The following is a 14929-nucleotide window of genomic DNA, read 5'->3' on the forward strand; positions in this document are numbered from 1 at the left end:
CACCTGTGACAGGGGCTGTGGCTCTCGTATTGGACTGTACAGCCACCTAACGACTCATGTTAAGAGTGGAAGCAAGTCTTCCTCGATTGCGAGGGACTGCCTCTGATGATGATGAGATTTATTGCAGCATCTCCGGCAGCGGCCCTTACCTTTAAGGGAGGGAAGTTGCTAAGGATCCCGGCAGTGCCGCACTGGACATTGGGCAGCGCTACACCGCTACCGCCTCTCTTGCCCGATTTAGCGCTCCACTTCCTTCCTGGAGCGCTAAACTGAAAGTTTGTTCCGGCTTCACTTGCGTAGCGCCCGGTAATACTGTTGGGTTCCCGCAAAAGTTATTGCCCCAAACGGGGCGCTGAGCAATTTCCAGCCCATGGTGTATTATGAATGTGATGAACAGTAAACTTACAGGGCCGCTGATTTACAGTGACTGAATCTGTGTTGCTATTGAGTGGGAATCTAGGATTGTTACCAATGCTTCGGGACTGACATCTCCAATTCTGTCCATTCATCATCATAGTGAGCTCTCTGATGGCTGAACAGTCTAATATGAGAGCCACAGACCCTGTTACAGGTGGGACAGACATTCGTCGAGGGAAGGGGTGGGTAGGGCTGGTTTGCCGCGCGCTCCTTCCGCTACCTGCGATTCAAAGAGCTTAACACCCTCCCGGATGTACTTTCTCCACCTCGGGCGGTCTTCGGCCAGGGTCTCCCAAGTGTCAGTGGTGATGTCGCACTTTACCAGGGAGGCTTTGAGGGTGTCCTTATAACGTTTCCCCTGTCCTCCTTTGGCTCGTTTACCATGAAGGAGCTCCGCATAAAGCAGTTGCTTAGGGAGTCTCGCATCTGGCAAGCGTACTATGTGGCCTGCCCAGCGAAGCTGATCGAGTGTGGTCAGTGCTTCAATACTGGTGATGTTAGCCTGGTCGAGGACACTGATGTTGGTGCGCCTGTCCTCCCAGAGGATTTGCAGGATCTTGCAGAGACAAATATCAGGTCACCCCTAAGTCTTTCTTTTTCTAGAGATTAAAAGCCCCAGCCTGTTCGATCTGCCCTGAAAGGTATAACCGCTCAGTTCTGGTATCATCCATGTGAATCTTTTCTTGCAACTTCTCCAGTGCCTCAATATCCTTTTCATAACATGGAGACCACAACTGTGCACAATACTCCAAGTATTATCATTACAATGATTACTTTATCCTGTGAAATCATAAATGAGTGGTCTTGATTGCTATTGTTGTGTATACATGCCTGTTTACTGTGTGATGTCTGTAACACTGTTTTGCAACACTGAATGTACCCTTACACTGTACACACCTTGCCTGTACACCAGAGGGTGCTGCTGCGGGAGAACTAAGGGTTGCCTGCACACGGCAGGTAACCCAGTATAAAAGGGAACACACAGCTTGTTGTCGTCACTCAGGAGCTGCAAATAAAGGACTACAGGTCTACACAGTTTAAGTATCATACCCTGCCTTGTGGAGTCATTACTAAAGGTGCCTACATATACTATAGCTATTGTGTTCAGTTACCTGTCCCTTATCTTTTTACACGGAAAGATGGCAACAGATAGAAGATTTTAGGCAGGTGTCTGATGTTTAGAGGCACGAGGGAGAGTGTTCCTGCCCTGCGCCCTCGGCCTGGTGTTTGACGGAATTGGGATGGGGATGCTGGGGTTTAACAGAGTTGGGGTGGGGATCTTGGAGGCTGGGAGGATTGACAACAGTTGATGTATTTTTGTCTTACGCCAGATTACATAGAACCATGGAAGAAACATAGAAATTTACAGCGCAGAAGGATGCCATTTCGGCCCCTCGTGTCCACGCCGGCTGATAAAGAGCCGCACGGCCCCCGGTCAGCAGCCATGAAGGTTACATATAAACCTATGAACAATGGTGGAAAGGTAAAGAGCACCCAGCCCACCTCACACAACTGCGACACGCCTTACACTGAAACATTCTACACTCCACCCCAACCGGAGCCATGTGATCTCCTGGGAGAGGCAAAAACCAGATAAAAACCCAGGCCAATTTAGGAGGAAAGAAATCTGGGAAAATTCCTCTCCTACCCATCCAGGCGATTGAAACTAGTCCAGGAGATCACCCTGGCCGTATTCTATTCCCTGCAGTACTTACCATTATATCTGCGCCATCCAACAAAAGGTCGTCTAGTCTAATCCCAATTACCAGCTCTAGGTCCGTAACCCTGCAGGTTACGGCACTTTAAGTGCCCATCCAAACATTTCTTAAAAGTGGTGAGGGTTTCTGCATCCATCACTCTTCCAGGCAGCGAGTTCCAGATCCCCACAACCCTCTGCATAAAGAAGCCCCCCCATCAAATTCCCTCTCAACCTTCCACCAACCACTTTACTTATTGGAATCTTTCTTACTGTTTCAGCAAGCTGTTTGGGAACTTGGGTTGCGGTCAGTCTGGTTAACAGTCGTACCCAAGGGCGAGGCATAGTTGAGGAAGTCCTGTGGTATGCGCAGTGTGATTGCTGCTATTGTACTCGGGTTGGGTGACCCACCTAACAGGTACTGGAAAGGAATTTGCCGGCAGCTACGGCCGGTGGCAATGCCATGAGGCAGCGTTCAGCCGCAGAATGGGCCACTTCATGCCGACCGGGCCTCGCCCATCGGCTCGCCCAGGCAAGCGCATGAGGCCCAGACAAGAACAAGTCGCCAGAGGAGATAGGCACTGGAGCAGCACATTTGTCCGGCATCAAGGTCCAGGTCGGCGATTGGAGCGTGGGCAGGTACAACAGGGGCAGCGAGGTCGGGGCGAAGGAACGGCGAGAGATTGTAAAGGGACGTGATCGGGGCCCAGGGGCCCAGGGGCAGCACGGGCCCAGCCCACACTGCGATATGTGTGCGCACTGCACTAGGTCCGTGCAGCAGAGCAGGTCTCCAGTCGTCTTGGGTAACCCTTGCCACTGAACCAAGACCTAGCTCTGTCAAGCCCGTGCGGTGGCTGGTGTGCAACGGCCACCACACGTTAAAAAAATCCACCCACAGGCATCTTCCACCCTTCAGGATTTAGTTCAGGATCTGGAATATTAGGTCCTTCATTGAAACATCTGTGAACACATCCTTTTTGGCGTGGAAGCAAGTCATCCTCGTTTCGAGGGACCGCCTATGATGATGATGACATCTGTCTGGCAGATGCTGAGGAAACACGGGGAATCCCAAGACTCCGATGGGTTGGCAAGCGGGTGCAATATGCCAAGCGCTGTGACTCTCACACGCACGATGTCAGACTCACGCACAAGTGCTCCTTTTCAGAGGAAGGATCGCTGCTCGCCTCCAATTCTGGCCTCTTGAGCATCACTGATCGCTCCACCATTGGTGGCCGTGCCTTCAGCTGCCTGGGCCCTAAGCTTTGGAATTCCCTGCCTAAAGCTCTCTGCTTCTCTACCTCACTCCTTCAAGATGCTTCTCAAAACCTACCTCTTTTGGTCACCTGCACTAATATCTCTTTATGTGGCTCTGTGTCAAATTCTATCTGATAACGCCTCTGTGAGGCGCCTTTGGATGTTTTACTGGGTTAAAGGCGCTATATAAGTATAAATTGTTGTTGTTGATGACTAATTCAACAGCTTTTTCCAAAAGAGCCGGCACAGGTATTATGGGCTGAATGGCCTCCTTCTGTGCTGTAAGACTGTATGTGTGAGTGTTGGGGGAGGTTGGGGCAGGCTGTGATTGCTTCGCCCCACTGCCACCTGGGGTGAAGGCCCAGGTGCCTGGAGTCACACAGGAATTCAGAAGAATGAGAGGTGATCTTATCGAAACGTATAAGATTATGAGGGGGCTTGACAAGGTGGATGCAGAGAGGATGTTTCCACTGATGGGGAAGACTAGAACTAGAGGGCATGATCTTAGAATAAGGGGCCACCCATTTAAAACTGAGATGAGGAGAAATTTCTTCTCTCAGAGGGTTGTAAATCTGTGGAATTCGCTGCCCCAGAGAGCTGTGGAAGCTGGGACATTGAATGGATTTAAAACAGAGATAAGGGGATAAGGGGTTATGGGGAGCGGGCGGGGAAGTGGAGCTGAGTCCATAATCGGATCAGCCATGATCTTATTGAATGGTGGAGCAGGCTTGAGGGGCCGTATGGCCTACTCCTGCTCCTATTTCTTATGTTCTTATGTAGGAAGGTTTGCTGAAGTGGAGATGCCGGCGATATTTAAGGTGCGTGCTCCGGAGGCAGGCTCCAGCTTCAAACGATGGAAAGGAGGGTGGGGCGGGGGTCGGGAGGGGGAGGAGAGATAAAGGCAAATTGTCGATAGCAAAAAGCCCAAAACTCAGTGCAAAAGTGGAACTCGGGTAAAAGAAAATGTGAACCCAGCAATTGGACATTATATTCTGAAGCATTAATGAATAAACTCACCCGGTCAGCATCCCTCCAACAGAAGAAAGAAATTTCATTTCTATAGCGCCTTTCACAACCTCAGGATATCCCAGAGTGCTTTACAACCAATGAAGTACTTTTTGAGTGTAGTCACTGTTGCAATGTGGAAAACGCGGCAGCCAATTTGTGCACAGCAAGCTCCCACAAACAGCAATGGGATAATGACCAGATAATCTGCTTTAGTGATGTTGGTTGAGGGATAAATATTGGCCCCAGGACACCGGGGAAAATTCCCCTGCTCTTGTGCAACTAGTGCCATGGGATCTTTTACATCCACCTGAGAAAGCAGGCGGGGCCTCGGTTTAACGTCTCATCTGACAGACGGCATCTCCGACAGTGCCGCGCTCCCTCAGCGCTGAGTTGGAGCATCAGCCTGGATGTTTTGTGTTCAAGTCTCTGGAGTGGGACTTGAACCTACGACCTTCTGACTCAGTGCTACCCACAATCCCAAACCTTGCAATCTCGGTTTAATTAGCAGACTCAGAGCTTTAGAATGTAGATACCGCAGTGACTGTGACTGTGTCCCACTCCCATCTCACTCCACCCATGAACCCGAGCTGTGGAATGCAGTAATACTGGGCCAGTGTGAATTCCAGCAATAGCTGTCACACACCCACAATCCATTATTCTGGAGGGTTGCCACTGGGTAAAGGCCTAGCTCTGTGGTGTGCAACGGTCACCACACGTTAAAAAAATCCATGCACAGGCATCTTCCACCCCCTCAATTGGAGTTCATTGAAACAGCTGTGAACGCGTGCAAGCATCCTCGTTCGAGGGACCACCTAAGATGATGATTCTGGAGAGACCAGATAGGAGGTTATACAGGAGCTCTGAAGCAGTCAGAGCGCAGATACGAGCTGAGGGAGCGCTGCTAGTTTAACTCTTGTGACTGACTGACCATGGATTCCAGCCAGGGTCAAACTACTACCGGGGTTCCTATCGGAGAGTGAAGCAGGGTGGCCATGTTGCCAACACGCCAGTATTGCCAGGGAGTCTCCAGGAATTCAACATTCATCTCCGGAACGTTGCTGCCAACGAAAAATCGGAGGGAGAAAAATCATAGGGGCGTTAAATACCGGTGACCTCGAAATCGGGTAGCGCCCCGTTTGGGGATGGGAACGCTCGCGAGGCACGAGACTTTGCTCCAGGCACAGAAGTCTCGCCTCTCCCAATAACGAAAGGATATACTTGCTTTGGAGGCAGTTCAGAGAAGGTTCACGAGGTTGATTCCGGGGATGAGGGGGTTGACTTATGAGGAAAGGTTGGGCCTCTACTCATTGGAATTCAGAAGAATGAGAGGTGATCTTATAGAAATGTATAAGATTATGAGGGGGCTTGACAAGGTGGATGCAGAGAGGATGTTTCCACTGATGGGGGAGACTAGAACTAGAGGGCATGATCTTAGACTAAGGGGCCGCCCATTTAAAACTGAGATGAGGAGAAATTTCTTCTCTCAGAGGGTTGTGGATCTGTGGAATTCGCTGCCTCAGAGAGCTGTGGAAGCTGGGACATTGAATGGATTTAAGACGGAGATAGACAGTTCCTTAAAAGATAAGGGGATAAGAGGTTATGGGGAGCGGGCGGGGAAGTGGACCAGAGTCGATGATCGGATCAGCCATGATCGTATTAAATGGCGGAGCAGGCTCGAGGGGCCGTATGGCCAATCCTGCTCCTATTTCTAATGGTCTTATGTAAATTGGGTCATTGGCACACGAATGGAAGCGAAGAACTGAATCAAGCATCCCAATTCCTTTCTGGGGCGGGAGGGGAGCGGGGGGGGGGGGTGGAGGGGCTGAGCGATCCGCAGCACAGACCCCGCCTCCAAGGCGGCACCGCCCAGCGCAGCTTCAGGGGGCAAAACTTAATTCAGGGTCCGGGGCGCCGCGCGTGGCGATGACATCACAGTCTCCGAGCGCAGGAGATCGGGGACGCAACGCCGCAGCGCCGCCACTAAACTCCCGCCGGATTTATCGGGAGTCGTTAGCGGTGTCTCGCCCCGGCCGCAAAGTTAACGCCCCCCACCCCCACCCACGGAGGACGCCAACGGGAGGCGCAAATGTCCTGCAAATTCTCCCCCATTGCACTCTCTTCAGTTTTCATTCAACACTTTTGCGTATTAGTAATGAGAAGATTGGGGTAAAAGGCCATTTGACTGACAGTCGGGAATCGTCCAATCGAGGAACAAAGAGTCTGTTCCCGTTGCGATTGGCCGAGGGAAGGAGAGGATGGCTGCGTGACCAATGGCAGGAGTGTTTGGGGGCGGGGCGGCTGTGTGTGGGGGGGGGGGGGCGGGGGTCGGGGGGTCATGTGATGAAACCTCCAGGAATGTCTGCAGACAGAGTTGGGAACCCTCCGACTGAAGCTGGACCAAAACCTCACACCAAGCAGGAAGTGTGGGTTTCCTCTGTACAGGTGCTGGGCCCCTAGGACTGGGATTACCCATCAACTGACAGAAATTGTAACCCAACCTCCTAACACTGATGCAATCAGATCAACTGTCTGTTTTACACCCCGTCCAATTAAAAAATTCTCATCCTTGTTTTCAAATCCCTCCGTGGCCTCGCCCCTCCCCACCTCTGTAACCTCCTTCAGCCTCACAACCGCCCCCCCTGCCCCGCCCAGAGATATCTGCGCTCTTCCAATTCTGCCCTCTTGAGCCTCCCCGAGTTTAATCGCTCCACCATCGGTGGCCGTACCTTCTGTTGCCTGGGCCCTAAGCTCTGGAATTCCCTCCCTAAGCCTCTCCACCTCTCTCTCCTCCTTTAAGACGCTCCGTAAAACCTACCTCTTTGACCAAGCTTTAGGACACCTGTCCTAATTTTTGCTGCCGAGACTCGATGTCAAATTTTCTCTTAAAACGCTCCCGTGAAACACCTTGGGACGTGTTTCTACGTGAAAGGCTCTATGTAAAACAAGTTGTTGTTGTAGCCGATGTCTGCTATGTTAATGTAGACATAAATCGGTTTTATTTTCACTTGTCCGTTTTATTTTTTAATAATAAAATGGTGTGTAAAGACAGCGCCTCTTTAATAAAGCAGTGAGGTGAGGCAGATTGGCTGCAAAACCATTTGTAAACGAAAGCCAGGAAATGGAGGTGCTGATAGGGTAGGGAGCAGAGGTCTGGTTGAGGAGGGTTGAGTGGAGGCCGTGAGCCTCACCCACCCCCAGGCACACCAGCCAGTCAGTGAGGTGGAAGCCATATTGGAGGCTCTTGACAAGGGTAACAAAAGGTGTCAGCTGCAGCTCACTGGGTAGCACTCTTGCCTCCGAGTCAGAAGATTGTGGTTTCAAGCCCCGCTCCATGCCCGTAACCGAGGCTGACACTCCAGTGCAGTACTGAGGGAGCGCTGCGCTGTCGGAGATGCCTTCTTTCAGATGAGGCGTTAAACCGAGGCCCCGTCTGCCCTCTTAGGTGGATGTAAGAAATACCATGGCCCTATTTCGAAGAAGCGTAAGGGAGTTCTTCCTGTTGTCTGGGCCAATATTTATCCTTTGACCAACATCACTGAAACAAATGAACTGATCATTATCACATTGCTGTTTGTGGGAGCTTGCTGTGCACAAATTGGCTGCTGCCTTTCCTACATCATCATCATAGGCAGTCCCTCCAATCGAAGATGACTTGCTTCCACGTCAAAAAGTTCACAGGTGTTTCAATGAAGGACCTAATATTCCGGATCCCGAACTACATCTTGAAGGGTGGAAGATGCCTGTGCGTGGATTTTTTTAACGTGTGGTGGCCATTGGACCCCAGCCACCACACGGGCTTGACAGAGCTAGGTCTTGGTCCAGTGGCAAGGATTAACCAAGACGACTGGAGACCAGCTCTGCTGCACGGAGCTAGTGCGCGCACACATCGCACAGTGTGGGCTGGGCCCGTGCTGCCCCTGGGCCCTTGCCTCTTCTGGGCCCCGAACTCACACCTCACTTGGGCCCCGATCACATCCCTCTACAGTCTCTCGCCGCTCCTTCGCCCCGACCTCACCGCTCCTGCTGTTCAATGGACAGAGACTGGTCCAGACTTTTTAATGGACGGAGTCTGGTCCAGACTGTTTAATGGAAGGAGTCTGGTCCAGACTGTTTAATGGAAGGAGACTGGTCCAGACTGTTTAATGGACGGAGACTGGTCCAGACTGTTTAATGGACGGAGACTGGTCCAGACTGTTTAATGGACGGAGTCTGGTCCAGACTGTTTAATCGCCGGAGACTGTTCGGGACTATTTAATGGACGGAGTCTGATCCAGACAGTTTAATGGATGGAGTCTGGCCCACGCTCCAATCACTGGATCTTGGTGACGTCCCTTTTCACTGCCGTTGCTCTCCTGTTCCAGCACATGCTGCTCCCTGGAATGGTAAGCCGCCACGTTGCTCCTTCCGCTCCCTGGCCTGCTCCGATGGTGCTCCGAGACGCTCAGCCTTTCCTACAATACAACAGTGACTACACATCAAAAGTACTTCATTGGCTGCAAAGCGCTTTGGGACATCCTGAGGTTGTGATTGGTGCTGTATAAATGCAAGTCTTTTTTAAAACGCAATCCTGGACTGGGCAAAAGATAGGTAGGCTGGAAATCAGGTGGGAACTAGAGGGAACGAGTGGAGTTTTTCATTAGGAGACCAAACAGAACCCAGTTTGCTACCCGAGCCATGCCAACCAAAGATATCATAGGGCTGCCCCTCCCTCTCCTGTGATTGGCTAACAGACCATGGATTGCTAGGTATCAGGGAAGGATGAACAGGCTGGGTCTCTTTTCATGAAGGCTGAGGGGTGACCGATAAAGAAAGGTTGTGAGAGAGTGGATACAGAGAGAGCATTTCCACTTGTAGGAAAAAGTATAACTAGAGGCCATCAATATAAGATAAACAATAAATCCAATCGGGAATTCAGAAGAAACTTCTTTACCCAGAGAGTGGTGAGAATGTGGAACTCGCTGCCACAGGGAGTGGTTGTAGCGATGCATTTAAGGGGAGTTAGAGTTAGCTGAGGAAAGACGGAAGGAGGCTCGAGTGGAGCATAAAGATCAGCATGGACTGGTTGAGCCAAATGGCCTATTACTGTGCCATATATCCTATGTAATCAGAATTTAAAAACTAATTTTAAAACCACAAGGATGAAAGTTTGGGCAGTTGCTGAAAGTTGACTAAACCTCAATGTCATGACTTGACTCGCCCATTTCTGGTTTGCACAATAGGAATTTCACTGACTAGTGTGGGTGGAGCTGGAGTTGCTGATTTGAGCTGTGGGTAGATTTATTTTCTAATTTACAAGGCTGAGACCAGAGTAGTTATACCTATCGGGAAAGGCCAAACAAGCTGGTGCTCTCTTCTCCACAACAGGGAAGGCTGAGGGGTGATCTGAGAGGGTAGACTTAGAGAAGGTGGTTCCATCTGTGGGGGAGACTAGAACTAGGGGCCAGAAATAGAAGATGGGGAATTCAGGAGAAACTTCTTTACCCAGAGAGTGGTGAGAATGTGGAACTCGCTGCCACAGGGAGTGGTTGAAGTGATTAGCATCGATGGATTTAAGGGGAAGCTAGATAAACACATGAAGGAGAAAGGAATAGAAGGATATGTTGATAGGGTGAGATGAAGAGGGGTGGGAGGAGGCTGGTGTGGAGCATAAACACCGGCACGGACCTGTTGGGTTGAATGGCCTGTTTCTGTGCTGTACATTCTATGAAATTCTATGTAATCAATCTAATCAACATATCTGATCTGACTAGCCATACAAATATTCTCAATGATCACCCACGACAGTCCATGAGTTTTGAGGAAACTTAGTTCTTTTCTCCAACTTGCACAGGCATATCAACGTTACTTAAATCATCGTTACTAAAACAGGGGCTCCCAAACAAGAGGGGGTTCACACCCCTTCAATTGGCTGCTCAGCACACCTCTGCATATTTATTACTGTTTGTGAATGCCAAATGTGCGTGTACTTTGCGGATGATAAATGCGGTATTTACAATGATAGTGATCGAGACAAAGAACCCTGTCTGATTTTCCCCTGCTATAGCCCAGCGGTGTGGAGTTTAATTGTCCAAGTCCAATTATAACACAACCCGGTGTGGTTTGTAGAACTCAGTACTGCACATTGCATCCCCCCGGTGAGCCAGGGAGGGAAGCTAACCCACAGGTCAAGAGTGTAAAACACTCGAACAAGGGCTGAATGGATCTGTGGGGAAATAAAATGCTCTGTTATTTATTAGTAGTGGAGTAGATCTTTTATAGTGTTTGCACACTGAGGCAAGATCATGCGCAGTATGCTGGTCAAGCAGGGTTAAAGGTTGCACCAAGGGAGGATGAGGGGGTGGCTAATGGAGGAAGGGGAGAGAGAGAGAGAATGGGGTGAAGGGGGGGGGCGAGGAGGAAGGGGAGAGAATGAGGGGAGTTGAGAATGAGGGGAGTTGCGGGTGGGGGAGGAGAAGGGGAAAGGTTTCAAGCATGGGAGAAGAAAGAGGGTACTTATAGGGGATAGGAAGAGAAGGCGGGCAACATTTGCCTCAGCAGGACTATTAGACGTCTTGGAGAGATGATCTTGTACAGCTTGGGGAGTTAAAGTTTAACAGTCGAACTTCTTTGTATCTTAAGGCAACAGGCTTTCCAAGATATAAACAGAATGACTTTGAAGTGTTGTAAAAAGAATGGATGGCGTGTATTCTGAGATGTAAAGTGCTTGGGTAAGGGAAAAAGTGTAGGTAATAAAACATAGCTTTGGTCTTCGGGTAATAAAATAGGGGTAGCAAATCCATTTGAGGAAGTCTTGTTTAAGGGAAATAGTTGTGAGATAAACAATTGTAAACTGCTCACACAGATAGTCTGTTTTCAGAGAGTTTAGGAAATAGATACATCATTTTGACATTTTCCTTTGATGTAGTTAAGATATTGTGTATAAAGAATCATGGTTTTCAACAGTATGTCAGAGTGCTCGAAAGACACAGAAACCGAATATCCACACTCTGCATTCGGTTCGGCTGATCACCTTTACTGTGCATCAATAAAGTCTGCTCTGTAATTCCGCTATGAAGTCTCATCCTTACTCAAAACCTGTTGTGAACCAGAGGAGAAAGGAGGTGGCTTAACAAAGACTGGGGGCCCAGAGTACGAAGGAGGCGTCAATGGTGGGCTGTGCTAGAGAGGTATCATTGCTTCAGTGAGGAAGCGTAAATCATTTTGGGGGGTGGAGAAGATGCCTAGACGCGGGGGACATGTCCAGAGGCGGGGGAGAGGTCTGGACGCAGGGGACATGTCCAGAGGCAGGGGACATATCCAGACGCGGGGGACCTGTACAAGAAACGCAGAAAGCTAGCATGCAGGTACAGCAAGTAATTAGGAAGGCAAATGGCATGTTGCTAGAGGGTTGGAGTATAAGAGTAAGGAAGTTTTGCTACAGTTGTACAGGGCCCTGGTGAGACTACACCTGGAGTACTGTGCAGCGTCTTGGTCTCCTTATCCAAGGAAGGATATACTTGTCTTCAAGGCGGTTTACCAGATTGATCTCTGTGATGAGAGGGCTGTCCTTTGAGGAGAGATTGAGTAGATTGGGCCGATACTCTCTGGAGTTTAGAAGAAGGAGAGGTGATCTCATTGAAACATATAAGATTCTGAGGGGGATAGACAAGGCTGAGAGGTTGTTTCCTCTGGCTGGAGTGTCTGGAACTAGAGGGCAAGTCTCAGGATAAAAGAAAGGCCGTTTAAGACTGCGATGAGGAGGAATTTCTTCACTCAGAGGGTTGTGAATCTTTGGAATTCTCTACCCCAGTGGCTGTGGATGCCGAGTCGTTGAGTATATTCAAGGCAGAGATAAATAGATTTTCGTACTCTAGGGGAATCAAGCGATATGGGGATCGGGTGGGAAAGTGGAGTTGAGGTCAATGATCTTATTGAATGGCGAAGCAAGCTCAAGGGGCTGAATGGCCAACTCCTGCTCCTAATTCTTATGTCCTTACATGTGTAATGCCCTTGGAACATTCACTGGTAAGGTACAATAGATATTACTTCTGTAGAGCACTGAAGTTACTCTGATCTCCTCTAAGCTTCGAAAAATTAAGGAATCTAGCACCAAAAGAGTGGAGATACAGATGGCAGTGGATTGATTCGGGAACCAGCGACAGGTACAAATACAGCACCTGGAAACTGGTACACAGACAGCATGCAGCAACCTGAACACACAGAATCCCACCACCTGTATACACAGTCTCCCTGGATAAGTCTCTGATACATTTTAACATATAATCCCTAATCATAAGTACACATACCGCCCTCAGTCCCGGGTACACCGCCCTCAGGTACACACAAAGTACACAGCCTTCAGTCCCGGGTACACACAAAGTACACAGCCCTCACTACCGGGTACACAGCCCTCACTCCCGGGTACGCAGCCCTCACTCCCGGGTACACAAAAAGTACACAGCCTTCAGTCTCAGGTACACAGCCCTCAGGTACACACACTACACAGCTCTCAATCCCAGGTACACAGCCCCCAGTCCCGGGTACACAGTCCTCAGATACACACAAAGTACACAGCCTTCAGTCTCAGATAAACAGCCCTCAGTCCGAGGTACACAGCCCTCAGGTACACACAAAGTACATAGCCCTCAGGTACACACACTACACAGCTCTCAGTCCCGGGTAAACAGCTCAGGTACACAGCCCCCAGTCCCGGGTACACAGCTCAGGTACGCAGTCCCAAGTCCCGGGTATACAACCCCAGTCTCGGGTACACATCCCTAAACTCTCAGGTATACACAAAGTACACAGCCTTCAGTCTCGGGTAAACAGCCCTCATGTGCACACACTACACAGCCCCCCCAGTCCCGGGTATACAGCTCAGATGTACAGCTCTCAGTCCCGGGTACACCGCCCGAATCTCTCAGGTACACACTTACCTTCGGCCGTTTCCATTCAAAGGCGACTGCCGGCTTCTCGCTGTAAAACAGAGACGCCTCCTCCGCTGGGAATTCCTGGTCCTCATACAGCAGCCCTTGCTGCAGACACTGGTTCTTCAGCTCCTGGTAGGTGGCCTTCCTGGCCTTCACTCCGATAGTCCCGCGGTCTTTCACCGCCTGCTTCTTCTGGGACCCCCCGCTGGCCGAGCTGAACACATAAGACATGTTTGGTGGCGCCGAGCCGGACTGGAGAGGATGCAGTGAGTCGCTGGGTGAGATGTAGGTTTACCTGTGGCTGCAAGGCTCCACCTCTCTTCCAGCGGGCTTGTCCTCCCACACCTGTTGTCAGGCCAACCCTGCAACTGACACACCCTCACCAACACTTTCCACCCCTTCCCAAACTCCAACCCCAAGCTTCAACTGCCTTCACACCTTCAGGGAGCAACTGGTCATTTAGTGTCAGGGCTGACTTCGTAAAGAGCTGTGGCTTGTTAGAGATTAAATAAAGTCTCTAATGATGCCTCGCTGCCTGAAAGGGCGGCAGAGGCAGAAACCCTCACCACATTTTAAAAAGTACTTGGATGTGCACTTGAAGTGCCGTAACCTACAGGGATTAGGCTGGATCATCATAGGCCGTCCCTCGGAATCGAGGAAGACTTGCTTCCACTCTAAAAATGAGTTCTCAGGTGGCTGAACAGTCCAATACGAGAACCACCGTCCCTGTCACAGGTGGGACAGATAGTTGTTGAGGGAAAGGGGTGGGTGGGACTGGTTTGCCGCACACTCCTTCCGCTGCCTGCGCTTGATCTCTGCATGCTCTCGGCGATGAGACTCGAGGTGCTCAGCGCCCTCCCGGATGCACTTCCTCCACTTAGGGCGGTCTTTGGCCAGGGACTCCCAGGTGTCAGTGGGGATGTTGCACTTTATTAGGCTGGATAGCTCTTGGTCGGCCGGCGCGGACATGATGGGCCAAAATGGTCTCCTTCCGTGCTGTAAATTTCTATGGGCTAAACTTTCCCCTGATGATCGCTGGGCTGTCGCCCATCTATCGCCCATCTATCGCCCAAATAGGTAGGCTGTCGCCCATCTATCGCCCATCTATCACCCAAATAGGCAGGCTGTCGCCCATCTATCGCCCAAATAGGTAGGCTGTCGCCCATCTATCGCCCATCTATCACCCAAATAGGTAGGCTGTCGCCCATCTATCGCCCATCTATCGCCCAAATAGGCAGGCTGTCGCCCATCTATCGCCCAAATAGGTAGGCTGTCGCCCATCTATCGCCCAAATAGGTAGGCTGTCGCCCATCTATCGCCCATCTATCGCCCAAATAGGTAGGCTGTCGCCCATCTATCGCCCATCTATCGCCCAAATAGGTAGGCTGTCGCCCATCTATCACCCAAATAGGTAGGCTGTCGCCCATCTATCACCCAAATAGGCAGGCTGTCGCCCATCTATCACCCAAATAGGCAGGCTGTCGCCCATCTATCGCCCAAATAGGTAGGCTGTCGCCCATCTATCGCCCATCTATCACCCAAATAGGCAGGCTGTCGCCCATCTATCGCCCAAATAGGTAGGCTGTCGCCCATCTATCGCCCATCTATCACCCAAATAGGCAGGCTGTCGCCCATCTATCGCCCA

General features: G+C 50.5%; 1 protein-coding gene across 1 annotated transcript in view; it reads right to left on the reverse strand.

Moving 5' to 3' along the window:
- Positions 1–13574, reverse strand: part of capn9 (calpain 9) — an 88724-nt gene extending 75150 nt beyond the window's left edge. The window contains exon 1 of the mRNA XM_070884822.1: positions 13291–13574. Coding sequence (XP_070740923.1) covers positions 13291–13515 — 225 coding nt within the window. The 5' untranslated portion in view covers positions 13516–13574. The remainder of the gene's footprint in view (positions 1–13290) is intronic.
- Positions 13575–14929: the final 1355 nt, after the last annotated feature.

This window comes from Pristiophorus japonicus, chromosome 7 (genome assembly GCF_044704955.1).
Source record: "Pristiophorus japonicus isolate sPriJap1 chromosome 7, sPriJap1.hap1, whole genome shotgun sequence".
NCBI lineage: Eukaryota > Metazoa > Chordata > Chondrichthyes > Pristiophoridae > Pristiophorus > Pristiophorus japonicus.